This window comes from Falco punctatus (genome assembly GCF_963210335.1).
Source record: "Falco punctatus genome assembly, chromosome: 9".
NCBI classification, from domain to species: domain Eukaryota; kingdom Metazoa; phylum Chordata; class Aves; order Falconiformes; family Falconidae; genus Falco; species Falco punctatus.
Genome location: NC_137589.1, coordinates 44,614,353 through 44,636,560, shown reverse-complemented (window position 1 = coordinate 44,636,560; position 22,208 = coordinate 44,614,353). Strand labels below are relative to the sequence as shown.

The window sequence follows — 22,208 nt, the reverse complement described above, 5'->3', positions numbered from 1 at the left end:
AGAAAGTTTTGGAGAGGATGCCAGGGCCACAGCAGCAGTCCCGTGGTCCCTGTGCCGGCGCTGGCTCACGCATGCAGCCCCGTCAATGTGCACCCAATCTGTCGGCGCCTGTGATAATCGACAACACATTTCTCGGTGATGAGGCGCGTCGTTCCCAGCCTGTCATGGAAAATACAAGCAACCAGCCGGCACCCACCAGGAGTGAGCGGCGAGCCGAGCCGGTGAGTCACGGCCTTCTGAAATTGGGAGGAGGAAGAGGATGAAGGATGATCAAGGAACCCCCCCCATCTCCAGGCAGATGCTCTGCTTGACTGGAGAGGGAGAAGAAGCCAGGGAGAGGATTTTTCTCCATGGTTTGTGGGGTCGGGTCATACCAGGCAGGTTGTGCAGGAGGGAATGGGTATTTTTCCATTTTCTTCACATCCAGGCAGAGCCGGACGATGGAAAAGAAAGGAAAAGCGGGTGACAGGAAGAGGTGGAAAAATAAACGAAAGGAAGCATGTGGGCTGGCTTGGGCTGGCAGCGTCTGGGCCAAGACATCAAAAGCCTGGCCCTGGGGATCGTGCAGGCAGCGGCGCCAGCCCTGGCTCTGCAAGATGAGGGGTGAGTTTGCAGAGCTGCTGCCACGTTTCCGCTGGCAGGGCAGGGGCACTTGCTGAGCACAGTGCCTCTTCCAGCCCTTTCCATCCTGGTCATAAACTGTTGTCGCTCCTCACCGAGGGGAGCCAGCCAGCGAGGAGCCCCAGGGGCTCTGTCTGGGTACCAAATGCATCATCTTATTTCCAAGCTCTTTTCGGTGCCAATCAGAGCTGCTGCTTTCTGCATGGGTGGGTGGGGAGGAAGGCATCATCTCATGAGCCACTCATGGCTCCGATCTCCCTTTCCCCAGGGCTGAAAGCAGCGAGGCTGGGGCTGGATTCATGCAGCCACCCCAAGGTCCAAGGCAGTGGTTTGCAATCCTACCCCTCTTCCCCAACCAAAGCCATCCAGACGCTTTGCCTGGCAAGAGAGGGGAAAACCAACACGCTGCAAACCACCCCAGACACAGCCACACCTCCCTGAAGACTTTGCTTCTATTTTTTCCTCCCTTCAAGCCACAGTCCCTGCTGCAGTCACGCACCTCTGAGCTGGATCTAGAGGCAGAGCAGACCTTGGGCTGGCAGCATGAGAGCTGGCTTCTCTGGTGTCTTCCCGCAAGCCTGGCACCACTGTATTTTCCTGCTCTTTTACTTGCTTCTCTGCTCAGGTTCACCCTCAGTTTGCAGGCACCAGGGCTCTGCCCAGTCCTGCTCTGCTCCTTGGGCAGCGATGCTGCCTGCGAGACTTGTCTTGGCAAAGCCCTTTGCCTCCCTCCTGCCCTGACCCCCACCTCCCCCTCCTCTGAGGACCAGCACCCTTCCTTTCTTCTCCTTTAAGGCCGTGAAGGACCATGAAAGATGCCCCTCTTACAAATTACCCCTGTTACTGCACTTCAGTAATTACCTCTGACTTTGCAGTTATGAACCCCGTCCTTACAACCAGCCAAGCAATTCAACTTGCAAGTTTTGGCTAGTGCAACCTCACAGATGGTTTTCAGCATCCCTCAGAAACAAGAAAAGACAGGGATTTGTCACCTGTGCACGTAGCGATGGGGCGAGCAGAGGGGGTGGGGGTGCGCACCTGTGAGGGGGTGACAGTCCCCGTGCTGGTTGCAGGCGCAGGGCACGCAGCTGACAAAGGGGCCACCAAAAGGGATCTCCCGCTTGAAGCCGGGTGCGCAGGACTGGCAGAACTGCCCCGCATAGCCCAGGGGACATGTGCACTCCTCCACCCAGCCCGCCCGTGCCCCCGGCCCAGGGCGAGCGGAGGTGAGCTGGACATCGCTCAGGTACAGCCTGCCTGCGAGAGGGGAGAGCAGCATGAGAATGGGTGGCATGTCCTGCAGCCCTGCTCTCCCCATCCTGCCTGGAAATGCTCCAGACAGGCACAGGAGACCCCAGAATCCCTCCTGGAGAGCTCAGCAGTGTTCACAGGGAGGAGCCAGCCCCTGCACCAACACATCCCCTGCAATGCCTCTCGTCCCCAAGAGCCTGATGCTGCTTCAGTGTCCCCAGCCCCATCCCAGCTTGGTGCCTGTGGGGGCTTGCATGGAGCCACCCACCTCGCATGGGGCTGCGGCTCACATGGAGGCAGAGGGTGGTCAGGTTGGAGAGCAGGCGCTGGAAGCTGAAGGCTGACAGTGAAGGCTCCACACCCTCCTCTGCCTCATGCAACCTGTTAGAGAAAGAGTGCGGGAGGAAGGACAGGACCAGCCTGACAGCCATGTGCCGCCAGACCGGGGCCGGGCACAGTGATGGGGGCACAGTTGAATGCCCAGGGGGGGCAGTGAGTGGTGCTGAACCCCACAGCATGGGGCAGCCCAGACAAGATCAGACATGCTGTGTCCCAAACCCAGCCGAGGCTCCCCAAAGCACCATGAGGGGTACCTGAAGGTGACAGCCTGCTTCCCATGCTGGGGCTCGCTCTTGCTGCTGGACATGGTGATCTTCATCCCCTCACCCTCCAGCACCAGTTGGACCCGGAGCAGGGGCACCCCAGTTTCTGTCCCCATCCCATTCCCCTCCACTCCCAGCAGCAGGGACAGGAGCTGCCCGTAACTGAGATGCTGGTTCTGCAGAAACTTCTCTGTGAAGGAAGAGAGGAGCAAAGTCTGTAGGACATGGAGATACCAACTCTGCCAGGGCTGCCAGTGCAGTCCTGTTCCCACCAGCATCACCAGGAGCCACGGTCACCCTCCTAGAGCAGGGCCAGCTCCAACCTGCCCTCCCAGGGTCCCGATCCACCTCTCCAATCCCCCACACTGCCTTGTATTATTGACACACTCAGCTCTGGGACGGAGCCCAGCGCCTCACGCACCAGCATAGCAGTGCTATGTCCCATGAGAGCACCGTGGTGTCCCCACGGCAGAGCAGGACCCCAAGGACCCAGCATACACAATACCTGGTGCAAGAAAATCCACTGGCTCCTCTCCATCCCAGTCGATGACGATGTCCCCATCAGCCCAGCGCAGAGGCCAGTCTGCATTGCCTGGAGCCGCAGCAGCCCAGCCCTCCAGCCCTGCATGACGGCACAGAGCAGCAGTGCATGGGCAAAAGGAGCAGCGAGTCCCCGCCAGCCCAGCGCCAGCAAGGTGCTGCTTTCGGGGCTCTGTCCCTCTTCCCAACTCTCCAGGGTCTTGTAAGGGGCCAGTGCTTTGTAACATCCTGCTCCGCTTGGGCTCTGTGCTCTCATGCGCTGGAGAGTGGCCCTAGCCATCCCCCCCCATCTGTTTATTTTCTTAGATTTCGAGGAAATTATTATCTTTAAACTTTTGCCCCTCTGCTGTGGTTCCAATGTTACTGTGGGCTGGAGAGCGCAGGAAGGCCAGGGAGAAATGGGGAGTCATTGCATTAAGTTGGTTTCCTTTGGAAACCAGTTAAAGTTGTTGTGGGTTCCCCGACCCCCCATGGTTAGTTATTTCTTCCAGCCCCCGGTGCCCACAGGACAAACACTAGGAAATCCCTCCCTGGCTCTTGGGTGGGCTGTGCTTGATTATCAAATCATCCTGAATTTGGACCTTTTCACCCAGCACAGGGAATGTCCAGCTGATCCGGTTCAGCTGTGGATTCAGGAGCAGGGCTTGAGGAGGGCAGGTGGCTGCGTCCTCCCTGCACTGCCCGGCCATGCTGAGCCTCTTGCAACCCAGCCCAGGGCTCTGCCAAGCCTGTCCCTAAAGGAGCAGCCCCAAACTGGCTGCATGAAGAGTGGAAAAAAGACTCGGTTTAAAGCCTGGCTCTGGTTCAAGGCCATGGAAGACATTACAGCAGTACAGCAAGTGGCGGCATGGTTTAAAGGCAAGCGGGATAAATCTGCGCCTGGTGTGCTGGCACCCGTGTGCTCGCTGGCGCTCACACCCCATCGGGATACAGGCGAAGCACAGAGCCAGGCTGCCTGAGATGGGTGCCTGTACCTTGCAGGGCGCAGGCAGGGGTCCCAGTGAGCGGGGGCTGCGGTGGGGGCCACGGGGTGGCCGCTGCACGCGTCGAGCTGTGCGGCAGATGGCAGGGTTTCCCCGAGCATCCCGCATGCATCCACCTCAGCCACGCACAGCTCTGCAGCTGGGCAAGAGCACCCCATCCCATCCCTCTGCCTGCCCTGCCACATCCCAGCCAAGGATGTGGAAAAGAGGGAATAAGGGGGAAAGTTCCCACCAAGCTCCGTCCTTCTAGTTTTTATCTTTCTGAACTGATTTTTAGTGCTCCTGCAGCACCTGGTGTAGTGGGATGGCTGTGCCTGGCCCCGCAGCCCACCCTGAGCTGTGCACAGCCCCGGGAGCAGGTTGGCATGGAGGGATGCCATGGGGAGCCAGGGACAGCCTGTGCCCATGGAGCTGGGGGCAAAAGCAGAGGTTTAACAGCAAAACAGAGGTAAGCCAGAGAAAACCACCTCCAGCCGTCACCACCAGTTAGCCCCAAAGGGGGATGCTCAGCCCCAGCCTTCCCAAACTGCTGGAGTTTTTTGGCTGGAGTTGGTGTAGCTGTGCCCTCTGTTTTGCCTGGGGCTGGGGGGGCGGTACCTTGGCTGAAGTCAGAGTGGATGTGAGTCACCTCGTAGCCATCTGCTGCCGTGCAGACGGTGGAGTGGCCATAGCAGAAGCAGCTGGTGCAGCCAACGGGGTTGTGGGGCTGCAGGTTAAACCAGCCTGGCTGGCATCTGGGCATGGGGAGGAAACAAGAGCAGGTGGCATGGGGCAGGCAGAGCAGCAGGGGACCACAGCAGCATCCTGGGGAGGGACACTGGTGGCGGCTCTGAGTGAGCCCGTGCCAGTGGTCCAGAGGGATGCAGCCCCATTGCCTTGCCAGCCAGCCAGCACCTCTGCAGGGAGTGACCCTGCAGGGTTCCCACCACAAAGCCCCTGTGAGGGCTTGTGTGTAGGGGCTGGGGGAGCAGCAGTGCCCCACGGAGGTGAAGATGCCTGCCCTGCACCAACCACCGAATTGTGGCACTGATCCCAGCCTAGAAAGGGGCAGTGGTCCCCATCCTGGGGCCACAGTGCTTACCTGTTGCACAAGTGCCCCTCCACCCTCTCTTTGCAGGTGCAATGCCCTGTGTTGGGGTCGCAGGTGCCCACACTGCCTGCTGGGTCGCAGGTGCAGGGTCTGGATGGGGCGAGATGAAGGCAGGAGGTGAGCCCTGGTCCTGTCCTGCTGCTCCTGCCCAGAGCTGTGCTCCTCCTCACCTGCAGCCGCCTTCGCTGAGGCTGTGGTAGCCATTCTTGCAGCGCTCACACTTCCAGCCCGTCACGTTGGCTTTGCAGAGACAGGCCCCTGAGCTATCACACTGGGGCTGCAGGGAGCCTGCGGAGACCCCGGCCAGCCCTGAGGCTCAACCCCAGCTGGGGAGAGACACGGGGCAGGGAGAGATGGGGAGACCCCAGGCGAGGCACAGCCCACCAAACCCACCCCTCCCAGCCAACTCCCAGCTAGGGCAGGGGGCTTGCAGCCCGAGCCCAGCTCGGCACAGCCCCACGCACCTGCGGGGTGGCAGTGGCAGGGCTGGCAGGCTGCCTGGGGCTCCCAGCGGTAGTGGTTCTGCCGGCAGCGCTCGCAGTGGGGCCCGGCCGTGTTATCACGGCAGTTGCGGCAGTGGCCCCCGTGCCCGCTGCGGCGGTACAGCTCTCGGTCATAGAAGCACTCGTCCGAGCGGCCGCTGCAGTTGCAGGCTAGGGGGGGAGACAGGAGGTTGGCACCTGCGGGGCACAGGGCTCACCCAGGGGTCAAGGCAACCTCCTGTGGGGCTGGAGCAGCCAGAGGGGCTGCTCGGCTCAGTGGGGCAAGCTTTCGGCAACGCCTCTGGATTGGAAGCAGAGGTGGGGCAGCACCATGCAGACAGCTGCACTCATGGGATAAGGAAATGTCTAGGAATCCTCAGGGTGATGCTGTGAAGGGGGACTCTGGGTTGCAAATCCTCCCTCCCTGCCCAGAGCAGCCTTACAAAATGCAGCAGGCACTTTCTTCCCATGCAGTAAGGGCAGGAGCTGCCAGACGAGCCGATGCAGCACCAGCGCAGCCCCTCAGGGCTGGCCACACACGGTGACCACCGAGCCAGCCCAGGGGATACTCACGGAGACACTCGTTGGCAGCCTCGGCCGTGCCGCGAGCCCAGGGCCGGTCCTGGTAGAAGGGCTGGCAGCTCTCGCAGTCGGTGCCGGCCGTGTTGTGCTGGCACATGCAGACCAGCTGCCCAGCCTCGTCCGGTGCGCACTCGCTGGCGTGGCCATTGCATTTGCACCTGCAGCAAGACCCCAGCGCACAGACAAGCCGCTCTGAGCACTGGCACGGGCAGCAGCCAGCAGTGGATGGCGCTCAGGCTGTGCAGCATGCGGCCCTGCTGCCGAGCTGGCCAGCCGGGGGTGGCCATGGGGTGAGGAGTAGGGCAGAAAGCAGCTCGGACTGTGCTGGTGTTGAGGCTGCCCGTCATGTCCCCGAGGCAATCCCAGCCCAGCCAGCTGGGAGGCCACAGACTGAGGGTGGCCTGTGCAAGATGCTAACTAGCTCCAGCTGCTGGGGCGGGGGGTGAGAAGACAGTGACGGGGGCTGCCCCAGGGCAGGCAGCTCACACCAGGCTGGAGAGATTTCCCACTCCTCCCAGCCAGGGAAGGGCATGGGCAGCACAGCCCATGGGCAGCACCGAGTGGGTGCCATGGCATCTCCGTCCCACATCATCTCCCTCATCCCACTGGCAGCTGCTCCGGCTCCTCAGACCATGTCTGTACCAATTCCAACCTCCTCCAGCAGCCTTAGGGCATCTCTCTACCAGCACCCTAGGATCTCTCTTTTGCTGTGCCCAGGGACCAAGCAGGGCCACAGGAGGGGCAACACAAGCCCCCATGCCATTAAAAGCCATGGGCTGGGAGGGGGCAAAGAGTTCCAGGTTTCATCATCCATCTCTGCACTGCCAGCTCCTTTTACACATGGAGGAAGTTTACACATGGAGGAGTTACACATGGAGGAAGCCCCATCGGAGCAGTTTGCCCCAAAAAAGCAATTCAAACAAGGCTGAGGTGGGGATCAGCTGCCCCAGCCCCACAGCCCTGGGAAGGTCGCCCCACTCCTGCCCTCACCCCGGCCTGGCTGCCTCTCACCTGCCACCGACAGAGAAGTCAGAGATGGCATAGTAGTATGACTGCAGCACCTTGGGGTCCTTGAAGATGTCATCCCCAAATGTGTTGAGCCGGTTCAAGGAGATGAGCAGGTCGGTGACAGTCACCCACTCCTGCAGGGGACGTGAGGAAGGCACCTTGGTGAGGGGTCTGGGTCCCCAGCTCCCCACCCCAACGAAGGTGCATCCTGCACCCTTTCTTACAGGGATGCAGGGCATCACAGGTGCTTTTACCCTGAGAGGCTGCATTAATGCACTTGGTCCTAGGGCACCATGCACCCACCCCCCTCTTGCCCCAGCAGCACCTGCAGCGCCGGGCTTCCATCAAAATTATAGGCGCTGGGCCGTCCCTCGAGGGTGGAGAAGGCTACGTTGCCCCCGCTGAGCGGGGAGATGTCACTGAATTCGTCGGTGCAGAAGGCCACCTGCTCGTCCTCCCCTGGCCGCAGGTACTGCCGCTGCCGCTTCCCGTAGGTCTTCTCGCAAGACGCGCTGTAGTACTGGAAGGGTACCCAGGGCCCCTTGGCGTGGCTGCGCTTGTAGATGGCGAAGCTCTCGGGGCGGCTGGTGTGGAACTTCAGCCGCACGTAGGTGATCTCATAGGCTTTGCCTGAGGACAGACCCACCACGCTGTCACCCTCTCCCATCACCCAACAGGCACCACAGCCTGTGCCAGGACTGAAAATATCCCAGTACCCCATCCTGCACAGCTGCCTGCATCCCCCTGCTCCCACCGTGGGCACTGTTTTCTTCTCCTGGCCACAGCTAAAAGAGGAGAATTCACTATCCAGCTCCCCTTAACCAACTCCTCCTCGCTGCAGCCCAAACCTCATCCAGCTCCAATTCTTGCCCCAGTGCAGCCGCCCACCCATTGTATGGATGCACCGGGTGGGTTGTAGCTGCAAAGCCAGGCTCTAACCAGCAGCCAGGGGGAAGAGTCAGGCCCATGGCGCTGAGCAGCATCTCTGGGGCAGCAGTGCCACAGGGATGGGGAGGTGGAAAGGTTCAAGGCCAGTCCCTTCGCAGGGAGCTGCATGCCGGGACCTGGCATCGTTGCTGTCTTTGCTGGGATGAAGGCAAAGAGAAGCCACCAATCCCCGGGGCAGCCAGCGCAGCTCTGAAAGCGCTTGAAAGAATTAGCAAAAAGGGGAAAAGAAAACACCAAAGTGAACATCAGAACCGCTTAATTGCCAGAGATGAAGGACCAGCTCAAAGACTGGATTGCTCCATAGCAGCACCACTCCTGACAGCGCAAAACAATTAGCTGCAAGGTTTTGGCTTTATTTGAAAAGATAATGAGTTGGGAATGTTAGAGGGGTTATTCCGGGACTAGGAAAACAAGCCTTTAATTGGGCCCATATGAATACTGTCGCATATGTGCTGTGACTTTGCTGCGGGGGGGCCAAGGCAGCCCGGCTACCAGAGCTGGGAAAAGCAGCTGCCTCCCATCAGGGACACAGGGAGCACCCGACTGAGCGCCCGGGGGGGTCAGACCCACTCGCAGCCCACCGGGAGGTGACAAGGACCAAGAAGGGACTGCAACTGGGCTGTCCCACCACTGCCATGCTCCCCTGTGCCTCTCCCCAAATTCACCTCCCTTTGGGACCCTTCCAGACTGGCAACAGTGGGGGTGCCCCTGCCTTACACCCCGCACTGGGGGGGGACATGCGGTGGGCGCCAGTTCCCAGACAGCACAGTCCCACGGGGGATGTCTGCTAAAACAGTGAGGTCGGGGCCATCACCTCCCAGAGCAGTTTCCTCTGGGAGAGGAAGGGAGCTCAGCGCTGTGTCAATAAACAGCCCCTGCCCTAAGCGGCCCCACACGAGGGGAGGGGGCGGCTGGGCTGGGGCAGCTCAATTTCGGTGCCTCCAGCTGGGATGGAGGAGACTTGCTGCGCTGGGGAATCATCCCGAGGGAGCGCATGCTTTTCTCAGACAGGCATTTTAATCAGCCAAATTCTGCTTAGAAAAGGAAAAGAAAAACAAAACAAAACAAAACAAAAAAACACCCCAGAAATTAGCCCAGGCTGATTATCCCCCCTTTGCTGCTTGGGAAGGTGTGACATGTCCCAAAGCCAGGCGTGCTGCAGGGCAGGGATGCTGGGACGGTGCACAGGCAGCTAAGGGTGACAGCACCGGGACCCCTGGATGCCTTCCCAGCTGTGCTGTCCTCCAAAGTGCTCACCTGCCTCTCGCAGAGCCCAAACTGCAGCTCCTACCGTGCCAGGGGCCCCAGGCCTGAGAGGAGAGGAGCACGCAGGACAGCTGTGTCACCTATGTGTCCCCAGCTACCTCCAGTCCCCTGAACCTTAGCTCTGGAAGCCCACCACAGGCTCGCATCCCACAGGAAAATCAGTCACAAATGCAGATACCATCATATCAAGACACTCTGAAACAAGCCATTGGCATGCAGAGAGCTACCCAGGGACCCCCGGTGCCTGTTGCCTTTGCAAGCCCGTGGATATTTTGGGTTCCTCCCTGACGTCTGACAGGGTAAACGCAACAGCCACGGGCGCTCAGTATTATTGATCTGCTCTGAGTCCAATGCACTGTAACAGCGTGGCTGAAACCTCGCAGAGAAGAGAGATTTAAAGCAGAGAAGAGAGATTTAAAGGAGGATAATCTAATTAACGCCAATCAACAGCATGCAGGTAAACACAGGTCTTGTCCAACTCATTCAATATCTTATTTAATAAGCTCCCCAGGTAACCACACTGGAGAACCTACAAGACATCTGACTCAGGACTGAGCCAGACGAGCAGGCTGGCAGGGACACGCTATGTGGGTTAAAAAACTCAGTTACTCAGTGGAGCTCATGAGCAAGGACTCGTCCTGGGTCGCATCCCCAGGGGCTGGTTCTGCTTTTCCTCCCTAACCCAAGTGAAAGCATTAAGGTAGCAATAACGGTCTGCAGCTGGGACAAGAATGGGTCCCTGTGGCTATGGGAAAGGTCAGACAGCAGTGAGCCAGGCACCAAAACGGCACTTTTTAGCATGGTAAGATATACAAGCCATGCAGGAAAAAGGGATGCTCTGACTCAGGAAAGGGTGCAGGGACCGAGGCTGAAGATGAGCTCAGTGCAACCTTGTGGCTTTGGATGTGTTAATGGGAGACAGACACAGCAGGGCGGTCACAGGGACTGGACAACTGGAAAGCCAAGTGCAGGGTCCGAGAGGGCGTGCAGAGGAGCCAAGGAAGAGCCAGAGGAAAGCCTGAGAGTGGGAAGCAAGCCCCGCGGTTTGGGCAGCTCGGGCTGGAACAAGGGGCTGCTGCATGGGTCGGTGTGCTGGCGCCCGCACGTGTCCCTGTGCTGAGCTGGCACTGGTGCCACGGCCGTGTCTTGCCCAGCCATGCAGGTTGCATTTGCGTTGCCTGTGCCCCGGGTCAAACACAACTGGAGCTGGGGCAATCTGACAGCCTGCGTTAGATGGGCAAGAGGCTGGCAGATCCCCTCAAGCGGGGCTGGCAGGAGCAGGAGCAGGGAGTGGGGATGGTACACTCCTCTGGCATTGCTTCTCATGCCCGGTGGGGAGCTCAGCCATGGCCCGAGGACAAGGACCAGATGTCCACCCGCTCACAGGGGGCTGGGAAAGCGACGACCTCTGCCCAGCCAGGCAGCTCCCGCATCACTGCCGGGGCAGGCACAGACCCTCCACCATCACCCTGACCCCAGCCGCCGGGTCCCACCAGCACCGCGCTGTGCCACGCTGACTGTCCCGTGACTGGCTCTGACCACAGCCCCTCCACTATCCCTTCAGCATGCAGGTGGTAGGAGACTGCAGAGAATGAAGATTTTACAGTGCTGGCCAATAGCCAGGATAGTTTAGATGGCAGGAAAATGTTAAAAAAAAAACCCTTTTTAAAATGCCAGGCATGCCCGTGGGTTTAAGTAGCCTCCAAGCAGGCAGCTTGCACAGTATTTAAAACAGAGGATCGGATCCCAGCTGGGGAAACTTGCTGGGGCTGGACAGTGTGCTCAGAGCTCTGCACTCCTGGGGTATACTGGGCATCCTCAGCAGCACACGGGGCGAGATGGCACAGGCTTGTCACCCACGGTGCTCACCCCCAGCAGGCACATCTCCGCTGGTGGGTGGCCAGGGGTAGGGACCCGCCTGCCTCCTGCTCTGCAGACTTGCATAATTGTCAAAAAAACAGCTTCAGGAGGGCAGACACCGCGGGCACGGCAGGCTGGGAAGCAGCACAGGCAGGCATGGCTGCTGGCATCCTCACCCCACAAAGAACCAGGGTTTGGCTGATGGACAGGGCAGACCTTGCCTGGGTCCTTTCAGTGATCTACCCACAGCAATTCACAAAGGGCACCTCCTTCCTTGCACCCCCTAAAAGCCCTGGAGAGGGTCCTCTCTAATGCAAAACCGGCACCAAGAGCTACAGGGTGCAGAGCACCCACCCCCCCAGGCCCTGCACCCAGCTCTCCATGCAGTTTCCCTCACTGGCACCACGGCAGCTCCTTACCCAGGTGGAGGGTGATGTTGACAGAGTTGGGGTGCTGGATGCCGAAGGCCATGGACTGGCTCTGCCACCAGGTGCTCTCCTCCTGGCTGTGGAAGTCGGTGAGGAAGGAGGCGTTGTGGTGGAGCCGGGGGTCGGTGGCATCGCAGCGGTGGCACAGGGCGCTGGTGTGGCGGGCACCCATTTGCAGGCAGTAATCCTCAGGGGGTGAACCGCACGTGTTGGTGGCCTGGGCAGCCCGGCCGAAGGCAGCGTTCTCGAAGACGGGCATGCAGCGGCGAGGCTGGCCCTGGGGGTCCTGGCAGGCGGGCGAGCCCTCTGCCCCCAGCCCCAGCCCCAGCAGGACCAGCAAGCAGAGCTCGGGAGGCCGTGCCATGCTGGGGCTCGCCTGGCCGGACTCTGAGCCTCCTCGGGATGGCATGGCGGGAGCAGGCGGGACGGGACGGGACGGGATGGGATGGGACGGGATGGGATGGGACGGGTCCCCCTGCCCGGCACCTCCTCTCGCTCCGAGGTCCATCTTGTGGAAGCTGCTGGGAATGTCGAAAGCTTTGTCTGTGAGCCCGGATTGTGGAGTTTGGGCTTCCCCCAGGCCACCCTGGTCCTCAGGCCGTGGGGCTGGGCAGGATGGGACCCCTCCAGTGGGATGCACCCTGGCCCTGTTGCTTCTGGGATGGGGGAGTCTGCACCTCTGGCTGCACGAAGGGAGCTGAGCTCCTCCGTTTCTCAGCCCTAGGGATGAGCTTGTGGTGATACATGCCCCACCTGAGTTTTTCCTTAAACTGGTGGGGGTCACCACTTTTCTCATAGCCCCAAAATCATGAGGGGGTGGGAGAAAGGCTTTGGAGCAGAGCCAGCACGCTCTTCTCCCCCCACACTGATTTATGGAGACCCCACTGCTCCCCCACTCACACCAGCCTAGCTGGGTCATGGGTCTGTGACACACACCCAAAGCCTCCACACAAACACCCACGAGTGGGGGTCCCATCCCCGCCTGCTGCCGTGGGGCAGCCCAGTCCCCTGGACCAGCATGAGGGCACATGCCCGTGGAGGCAACTCCTTGGGGCAGCAAAACCAGATTGTCACCAGACCTCATTAGCAGCTTCTCAGGTAATGCTAATTGCAGTTTGTGCCAGAGAGGATCCCTCTTGGGACTGTGGCACCCTCCGGATTTGACCCACAGGGACAGGAGGGTGACAGCAAAGGGGAAGAGAGGTAGGCTGGCACAATGCCATGGACAGACCCTGACCCCCACTTGCAGGGGGTATGTTTGCAAAATTGGGGTGCACAGGGGAACGCTGCCTCTGCCCCCCACCCTGGCTCGTAGGAGCCCTGGAAACTTAGCCCTCATTTATAATTTAAGCTCCCTTCCTCCCCTTCCCTTCTACTCCTATTTATTTTATTCTCCTCCTCCATTCACACTGCAGGGAGAAAGCACTGGAGGGAAGCTGTGAATCAGAGTCTTCGGCAGCGACTCCCGCAGCAGCACCGTTTCAAAGCCCCATTACCATATATTGACCCAGGCTCTGACAGCCGGAGCCAGCTCCACTGGGAAGGGTGAATTTCCCAGCACCGAGGAGCTGTGCATCAGCTGCCTGGAAGCGGGTGGCTGGTGGCAAACCCAGCCAGCCTCTGGGGAGAAAGAGAAGGGCTTTCAGCTAAATAATTGCCCCACATATCCCTGCCACCAGTTTCAAGGGATTTGCATCCTGCAGGGATGACGTTTTCCAGGTGTTTTGCTTTCCCCTTGCTACTGAGGCTGCAAGCTCTGAGCAGGAGAGGCGCTCTCGTCATGGATTTGCCACCTCCTCCTTGGGACCTTACACACACCCAGGAGCTGATTTCCCTACCTGGCCCATCCCTTCCTGCAGAGGCGTCCACATTAAAGAGCGATGAGACCACGCAACCAGGGCTTGATGGCTGCTCGTGGGATACACAGTGGATTTGAGCAAAGCTGATTAGTATCCTGACCCCCACCTCCTCCTGCAGCACAGCCCACCCAGCGTGAGGGGATGGCCCACGGGGCCAGAGCTTTATGGGAATCAGCAGTGACACCACTGTGCACAGCAGTGGGGATGCTGCAGCTGGTGTGGGAGCTGCACATCCCCAGACTGGTCCAGCTGTGCCCCAGGCTGGCTGAGCCCCTTGCCAGGCACTGGGCACAAACCCTTGACTGCCCAAGGAGACGCCCTACACTTACTGTGCATGGGCTGGGTGCTTTGGGCAGGATCCAGCCCCAGCTCGTGGTCTGGCACTGCTCTGGGACTGGCTGCTGGTGATGGCCCAGACTGAAGGCCAGCTAGAAAAACCCAGCTCAGCAATTCCTTCCAGTCTTGCTTCCTTGTGTCATCTCTGAGGGCAAAGTGGGGAGGTGGGAGAGCCCATCCCTGCACAGACCCCTCCAGTCCTGTGACTGGCAGCCACGCTGATGTGGCCTGAGGAGGTGTAAGGTCAGCCAGTGGCTTTGGTCCAACCCTGTCCCCTGTGAGTGTCCAGCAAGGGCAAGGGAAAAGCCCACCGCATCTTTCCTGTGCTGTGATGCCTACCAGGTTTGCACAGTGGCTTCTCGCAGTGAACCCTTTGTGCACAGACACGTTACCTTACCACAGATGCGCTTCACTCCTGAACAGGATGAAGAACTAAAGCTGGTTACAGGAACCCCCTGTCTCCCAGGGGCATGGACGAGCTTGAAGAAGGGTGTCCATAAGAGGATCAGAGCTGGGATTTTCCCCCAGCCCCACTGGTATAATGGGGCCCAACCTCAGCTGAAGCCCTCTGCGCCTGGAGAGACTTCTCCCACTGCCCCAGGACTGTGGTCCAAGCATGTAGAGATGTGGTGACCAAGGCTGTGATGACACCCCCACCTGTTGTCACAGCTTAGGAGCCTTCTCCTGCCCTGGCATAACCTGCAAGGGTTAAGAGCCATGGAGGTGGTGAGGAGAAAAGGTTCTTCTGATTCACTTAATGAACGTTAATTAAGAAGACAGAAGATAGCAGATTCCTTCAGGGTAGAGATGAAAGGCCCGTTAATTAAATCTAGAGAGAAAGCCAGGGCCGACTGATCCTCCTCCTGATCAGAGCTGACAAGGCAGGCACTGGGGGGGAGCGAGGTGTGCCAGAGCCCACCGCCTGTCTCCCACAGCATGGCTCAAAGCTGGCAACACCGCCAGCTTTCAACAGGGTGCCTAGGCATGGGACTGGGTGTCACCACCTGCTTACCTGCCTCCACTGCTCATGAGGTTGAGGGTGGCCCCATCCTGTGGGGCTGGAGTGGTACCCAGTGCTTTACCCCTGACTCCAGCTGCACGCTGGGCTGGTACAGTGAGATGGGCACACGCTTGGTTTCTAGTGAAACCTTCCCTAGAAGGGGTGAGCTGCCCCTGCTGTAGTGCTGGGTAAGACAAGCCTTCCCTCGGCCAGCTCCATCCTGAGGAAGAGGAGAAGGAGGTCTGGTCACCCAGCTTGGCAGTTTGCCCCTGTCCTACTGCCAAAGCCCACAGGAGCTGGGCATGGGTTAAACGGGAGCAGGTCAGAAAGGCACCAGGTACCACTTTGTGCCAGTGCATCTCCATGCTAGGAGGGGCAAGTCTCCGGAGCCAGCTGCATCCCACCAGGACAGACCCCTCCGTCCTGCTCCCTGGGTTTTGGCACACATGCTGCCTTGCCCTCCCAGAGCTTGCAGCTCCTGCCACCAGTGATTTGCCAAAAGGGGCTTTTCTGCCTGTAGCCAAGACCCTGGGAGGCTGTTGCATGCCAACAGGATTCTACTAGCAGTCTGCTGCCTCTGCACCCACGTTCCCCACCATCTTTTAGCCCAGGCTTATTTTTAAAAGCAGAGCAGCAGAGCATCCCAAATTACCCCCTTGAAACCGCAGCAGCCCTACCATCCTGCCCTGCCTGGCCCCTCTGAGGCAGTGGCTGTCCCTGCTCCCACCCCATCCCTCACCCCAGGGCTGGAGCAGGGATTAGAGGCAGGTTCAGCCACACCATGCCAGGAGCATTTCAATCAGCACAGCCACAGCGCTCTGACGCTCTCCCGGCACGCAGAGGCGTGTGAGAAACAGACATCTCCAGCACTGAGGGTGATGGGGTGCTCCTCACCTGAGGGAGCAGCCCCTTGGGTGAAGGGGAGCAGCCCAGGAGTTGGCAGCTCCCACTTCAGTTCTGCTCACCACAGGGTGAAGACCCCGTTGAGTGGGAAATGGCACGTGCGGTGTAAATAATGCCTGGAGCATCTCTTCTGTGTGCTGGCTTATTTTGTAAACCTGAACTTTGCAAAATGTCATGAAACAGAGAAATGGGAGGCCTGGGATGAGTAAATCTCTATTAGAAATTCCCCAGGACAGCAGCAGTCATGTTCTCGCTCAGTGATGGCACATTACAGCCCAACCCCGGCTCAGGGAATTGGGTCACACGTGGCACTGATTGCAGAAAGTATTTAATTAACACTGCTGTAAATACAGCACTAGCTATGCCAGCCAGACCACGACGGGGCAGGATGCTGCTCAGCTGAGTGAAGTTTTGCCAAGGCAGACAGGAGATGAGGGAGGGCAGAGAAAATCCAGCAGATTTTGCTCCCTGCCTTGCCCTAGCCCATGAGGGCCTTAGTCGGGGGCAAGATGAGGATGGGAACAGGGACATTCCCCCTTGTGAAAAGCAAGAAGGCTTCACCATCAGCACCTGGACAAGCAGAAAAATCCCATAACTGGGAAACAAGCTCTCTAAGGCCAAGATACTCCCAAAGCAATTGCCAGGACAGCCATCACCATCCTCTTCCCTGACCAACAAATAGCCTGGAAATCACCTTTTCAGAACTAACCATCCCCAAATTTTCTCAGTACTTGGCAGACAGTGAAAATAGGGACATCCCAGCTTTGCTCATGCATGACCACCACCAGCTCATCATCTCAAAGATGAGCTGAAGTACACCAGATGTGACCCAGCCCAAGGACAGGGTGACAGCCAGGCTATCACTGTCACCAGGACACATACCTCACCCATCCCATCAGGGCTGAGGACATCAAGTGCCACAATAGGAGGAAGAGCCAGGTCAGCGTAGGACCAGCCAGTTCCAAGCACAGCCAAAAAAGCCCTTTCCCCACCTGAGCTCATCAAGTAGCTTAATGATACCCACTAAAAAGCTGCAGAGTCCCTAATTGCTCATCATACTATGGCTGCCCACAAGTGAGGCCAACCAGTACAAACCTCCTTGAAGCCTTTCTAACTAACAAGCAGGAGCTTAGGCTCTCCCAGCCCAAAAGCAGCATCTCAGACAAAGCCAACAGCCTTCCTGCCAGCCCACAGCCTCCCTTGATAAACCCCTTTAATGGGCTTGTTAGCATCACCTGAGGCCACCTCCGTGGCTAAGGAGGCACATCTGTCTGTCTGTCTGTCCTCCCCTGCCTCCCTGCTGTGGGTGGGGAGAAGGTGCTTTTGCCGGTGCATCTGTCCATCTGTCCCCACTGTGGCAGGAGCCATGGGATGTGCCTAGCATGCTGCCCCTAACCCTGTGCTGGGTCCCTGGACATGTCCCCTGGGTACCCCATCCACAAGGTCACCTGAGCATCCCCTTCACCAAGAGAGTGGGTGACAGCTGAGCAGCAGCAGATGCCACCAGATGGTCGCTGCAACCAGAGACCTGGCTAAACCAATAACTGGGAGGGTGCTGGAGCTCCCTCATTTGCTAAGTGACCCCCTGTAGTGGTCCCACAGGGAGACAGGAGCGAGCTCAGCGTGGTGGCATTGAACTCCTGCCCACAAAGCCCCCAGGACCTTTGTAACACTTGGGCACGTGCATTGTCACTGCCACCGTGGCTTGGTGGTTGCAGTCACTCCCTGGGCTCTCCCCTGAGAGGTGCTGACCACTCACAACTCATCACAGTGATGGTTTCTTAGGGGGCTTGCTCAGAAAGCACTTAACTGTTTAAGTCACCCTGAGAGCCTCTCACGAGCGCTTTCTGAGCCCGCTTTTCCAAAGCTCCACCGAGAGCCCATCCCTGTGATGAGTTGTGAGCATTCAGCCCCTCTGCCGGGTGCTGGCTCTCCACAGCAACAGCCTCCCCCCGCCCTCCTCTCCCTCCCATCAATAAGAGATGGTCCAATATACTCTGTGACAAATAAGACGTTGTTGTGATACCTTTGACTTTAAAGCAGGAGAAATACCCACGCACACCCACCCAATGTGATCTACCATGTCGCTATATTCCCAAGCGTGTCACCTCGGATCGGGGCTGGGGCTCTGATTTAATATCCTCATGGAAACCGCTGCCCTCATCCAATTACCACGGGGATTTTGGTGCAGTCAGCAGCTGAGCCGCCAGCAGCCCCCGGCACGGGAGCGAGCCCCACAGGGGACTGGACCCACACTGGTCTGCCCAGCCACCCCCAGAAGTACTGGGGGGGGTGTCCTAAGTTAATTTGCCACCCTCAGATAGGGGCTGTGCCAAGGACTGGGTTAGACTGGGAAGCGCTGGTGGGAACTGGGAGAGCAGCAAAGGCAAAGCATCGCTCCAGGCGGCAGCAGAGAGCTCTGTGGGTAGCATCCCCGGAGATTTCCACTTACAGCAAGACTAAAATCCCTCTGTTTCATACTCAAATGCCTGCTGCTCCGAATCCCCCTCGAGCCACGGAGCCTGGATGCTCGCTGGTAATCCTGCATCATTTATTTTCATTGGCTGACAGAAAGAAGTGCTGTCAGAAAACCAATGTTAGCTATGCTGGCTGGCATATAAAATGTTGCCTTAATTGTATTTTATTTGGCAACAAGAAAATAGAAGCAGCAAAAAACCCTCCAGATATTGCCCCCCTCCCCCCCCCCTTTTAAAATTTCAGGGTTTTAATTTTATGACTATATTTATAATAAAGCCCAACAAAGCACATTGAAGTAGGAGAAATGATATATCCTTTTCAGTGGCACATGATCTTTGGATATACTTCCCAGCCTATAAATATTAAGACAATTTAAAAAAAAAAAAAGGAAAAGACTGGGGGTTTTTTGTTCATGTCAACTGTGATTTTTCAACAAACAAAACCACTGTTTTTGCCAGCCCTTGTTTCCAGCCTTCTGATCTTTAAAAGCGAAAACAGGGAAGTATCATACATCTAAACCAAAATAACAAGCATCACAGAAGAGCTCCACTCCCTCCAGCCCAGGCCCGGGTACCACACCGTGTCCTGCTGGGATTTTACACTTTCAAGGACATTTTCCATTGCAGGAAAGTTAGAAGAGCAACTTCAGCATCTTCATCTGCTTCCCAAAAACCGCTATAATTGATTTAGTATTGAAATTGGAGGAAGAGGCTGGCTTGTGCTCTGCCTCTCCTGACACCAACGGCTGGCCACCGTTTGGGGTTTCCCTGACCTTTTCCCAGCATCTCCACAAGTCAGGAGGATGAAACCTTCCAAACTACCATGACGTTTAGAAACCACATCTCTGCCATCAACACAAAAACCTGAGGATTTCTCTGTACCACCTGGAATAAAAAACTCTCGAGTCTTGCCTAACCAGCCTGGCTCAGCTCAGCCACCCAGCCGAGCATCACGAGCATCCTTCAGGTACCACTGCAGATGCATTCGCTGCACAAAACCACTGCTCACGCCCAGCGTGGCAGCGCTGCCTTCGAAGTGCAGGGTGCTGCGTGTGGCACGGGGGAGCTCCAGGGAAGGGGTTAACGGGTGGGCAGAGGCAGCACTGGGGGGTTGCTAGGAGACTTGGGGCTTTAGGATGCTGGATGTGATGCTCAGCCAACCGAGGAGTCCTCTGAGGAGTAAATCTGCTAATTTGGGCTTCATTGATTGCTGGGGGTTAGGGGTGGATGTGGGTACGGCTGAGCAGGGCTGACCCTCCTCCTCCAGCCCCGGACCGATGTTTTCCCGTCCTGCTCCTGCAGTTTCAATTAAACCGATGAATTAATCTCTCGCAATAAACTCGGCTGCTATTGCTGTTTGTGTTGGGATTTGTAATCATTTTTCTGGCAAACATAACAATTAAACGAAGAGGTCTTGGTAGCTCAGCAGGGAAAGCTGGGGCTCCCCCAGACTGCCGGCTGGGTTCCCCCCCCCCCCCCCCCCCCCCAGTTAGCTTTTACCAGCCAAAAGCCTTTTGCAGGGGGGCTGCTGGTAGCGAGGGAGCTGGGGGAGGCACCGCTGCCTCCCGCTCACCTGCATATGCTCCTCCAGATGGCCTGGGCTGCTACTTTTCATGTGGGAAAAGGTTTTAAATTAAAACCTTGCCTGTGTTTTCTGGAGGTTTTTTGGCTATTTCCCCCCCCGCCCCTTCCCTCCCTTTCCAGAGCTCCGGCCCATTTGCCATCATTAAGTATAGATGGAGTGGCAGTGCAGCGGAGGGGGGCTGTGGGGCACAGCAGGGGGCTGCAAGCATAGAGCAGGGCTCGGTGGGGGTCTCTGGCCAGGGCTCTGCCCCACAGAGGCAGCTGTGCACCCCACAAGGAGCCCCTTTCAGGCCCAGGTCAGCCCTGACTCTCCACAGCCCTCCTCTCTGTAGAGCCCCCCACAGACCCCCTCTGCCAGCCCCTCTCATCAGCTCCAATGCCCCCTGTACCACCGTCCCCCGCACCACTGGAGGGGCAGGAGGGCTCCCTTGGATGCCTGGCACTCTGGATATCCATCCCAGCAGGATCAGACCTGGCTCTGCTCCATACCAGAGTCGTCTCCCACCTGGCAGCTGCTCACTCTGTCCCCCCTCACCAAGTGTTTAGCCCCCGGCTTTGCAGGGATGGGATGGGATGGGGGGGACACAATCTTCCCGCTCATCTCCAAGCCCAGCAGAGGAGCAAGCCCCACACAGGGGCAGGATCCTGCCCCTCCAGGGACTCCAGGATGCCAACTTTTCACAGAAACAGCGGATTACAGCGCATCAGATCCAATCAATAGTCTGCCGCGGCAGAAAGCAAAGAGAAAAGAGGAACAAAAAGAGGTTTCGCAGTAGTGGAGGATTTGGGGGTTTTGTTGTGTTTGGAAGGGGGGGGGGGAAGCCTGAGAAAGGGCTGGGCAGGGGGGGCGGGGGGACACAGTGGGGCTCCCCACTCACTAGGGCACCGCCACAGGGTGGGACCCTCCAAAACACGCGTGGTGCCAGGGAGAGCCCATGGGCATGGATGGGCGCAGGGTGGGCATGGGGTGCTCCAGCTCCATCCAGCACAGCGGGTTTGACTCCTTCTTCCCCAGATTCAGGCATCCACAGCAAAATGCTCCTGGCTCCAGCCACCCGAGTGGGGTGAAGGGTGGAGAAGGGAGTTTGGCAGAGAGAAGAGAGGTGGAGAGATGCTCAGCTCCTCGTCTGGTCCTGCTGAGACCCTCTCAAAGGGTGACCAGGCTTGGAGATGCTCTGGATGAAAGGAGGACATTAAAAACGTTTTTTTTTGGAAACCCAAAGATTTTGCACAGGGATGAGCAGAAGAGACTCCCTGGGAGCTGCTGCCACCAACCCACTTTTGGCTGCAGCCCAAGACCTCTTTGCAGGTAGTTTGTCTCATTGTCTGAGCTATCGATTCCTCCCGGGGAAAAAAGGGGCCCTGGCACAGCGAGCAGTGTCACTAAATGAGGGACAGAGTGCTCTGCCCTTGCAAGAGAGGCTCTTTCCCTGGCAGCCGAAATAGCCTTTCCCCACCGGACCAGGGTGATGGGGAGCCTGTACAGGGGCTGGAGGCACCCAGTGATGCTCCTGTCCCATGCAGGGCCCCCCCGGCAGCCAGACTCACAGCAGGGAGAGCACCCAGCGGGGAGATGGCAGGTTTTGTCACCCCAGGGTGGGCAGCCTGGCAGAGGACCATCCGGGCATCACAGCGCTCTCCCCGTGGCTGCTTGGGATGAGGCTCACGCACCTCCTCTGCATTCTGCGCTCTCGCCGGCACAGGGGCAAAGAGCTTTGAAGGAGCTGCCCTTTCATTATTAATATGATGATGATGTCTGACACTGTGTGCGCAGAGACGGCTCTCTGCCTCCGGTGGCACCATGCCAAGAAAAGCGCATGCTGTTCCTTGGGGAAGGGTCGGTCCCCCCATCAGCCTTTCCCCGATCCCCATCCCCGCTCCACGGCTCAAACCGTAAATAATGGAGTGGTTCTGCCCTGCACAGCCCCTTGCTGGATTGGACCCATGAGACATCAGTCCTCTCACCAGGTCTGACCCCGTGATATCCTGGGGATGCCAACCAAGCGCTGGCTGAGCACAATGAGGGGGGAAAGGTGCCACCAAGCCTTGTCTGGTGGTGTCCCACTCTGGAGGGACCTGAGCCCAGCCCCTGCCTGCCACCACCACTGCAACTCTGCTCACCGTCTTGGACCACAAAAGAGAATTTTTTTATAAAGATTCATTTTAGTGCACAGGTCTGATCCCATGTTTCTTCAGTCATTTTCTGCCCCCAGGCCAAGCTGGGACCCCCAGGCAGCGTGGGCAGAGCCGGCTCAGGCAGGGAAAACGCTGCCAGGAGCCGCAGCTCCCAGCAGGACCCACAGCCGTAGCAGCCTGCCAGCATCCTCACATCAGACCGCGCATCAAACCTCGTGCCCGTTTTTGCCCTCGGGCCACATGAATCATCCC

General features: G+C 58.2%; 1 protein-coding gene across 2 annotated transcripts in view; it reads right to left on the bottom strand.

Moving 5' to 3' along the window:
- Positions 1 to 21,957, bottom strand: part of LAMC3 (laminin subunit gamma 3) — a 30,653-nt gene extending 8,696 nt beyond the window's left edge. For both annotated transcript variants that reach the window (XM_080402951.1, XM_080402952.1), the window contains exons 1-12: positions 11,653 to 21,957; positions 7,485 to 7,789; positions 7,163 to 7,293; positions 6,143 to 6,309; positions 5,552 to 5,740; positions 5,258 to 5,375; positions 5,079 to 5,177; positions 4,595 to 4,731; positions 2,980 to 3,096; positions 2,466 to 2,664; positions 2,141 to 2,253; positions 1,660 to 1,878 (exon numbers count right to left, since the gene is read on the bottom strand). In XM_080402951.1, coding sequence (XP_080259077.1) covers positions 1,660 to 1,878; positions 2,141 to 2,253; positions 2,466 to 2,664; positions 2,980 to 3,096; positions 4,595 to 4,731; positions 5,079 to 5,177; positions 5,258 to 5,375; positions 5,552 to 5,740; positions 6,143 to 6,309; positions 7,163 to 7,293; positions 7,485 to 7,789; positions 11,653 to 13,000 — 3,142 coding nt within the window. In that variant the 5' untranslated portion in view covers positions 13,001 to 21,957. The remainder of the gene's footprint in view (positions 1 to 1,659; positions 1,879 to 2,140; positions 2,254 to 2,465; positions 2,665 to 2,979; positions 3,097 to 4,594; positions 4,732 to 5,078; positions 5,178 to 5,257; positions 5,376 to 5,551; positions 5,741 to 6,142; positions 6,310 to 7,162; positions 7,294 to 7,484; positions 7,790 to 11,652) is intronic.
- Between the last annotated feature and the right edge of the window lie 251 nt (positions 21,958 to 22,208).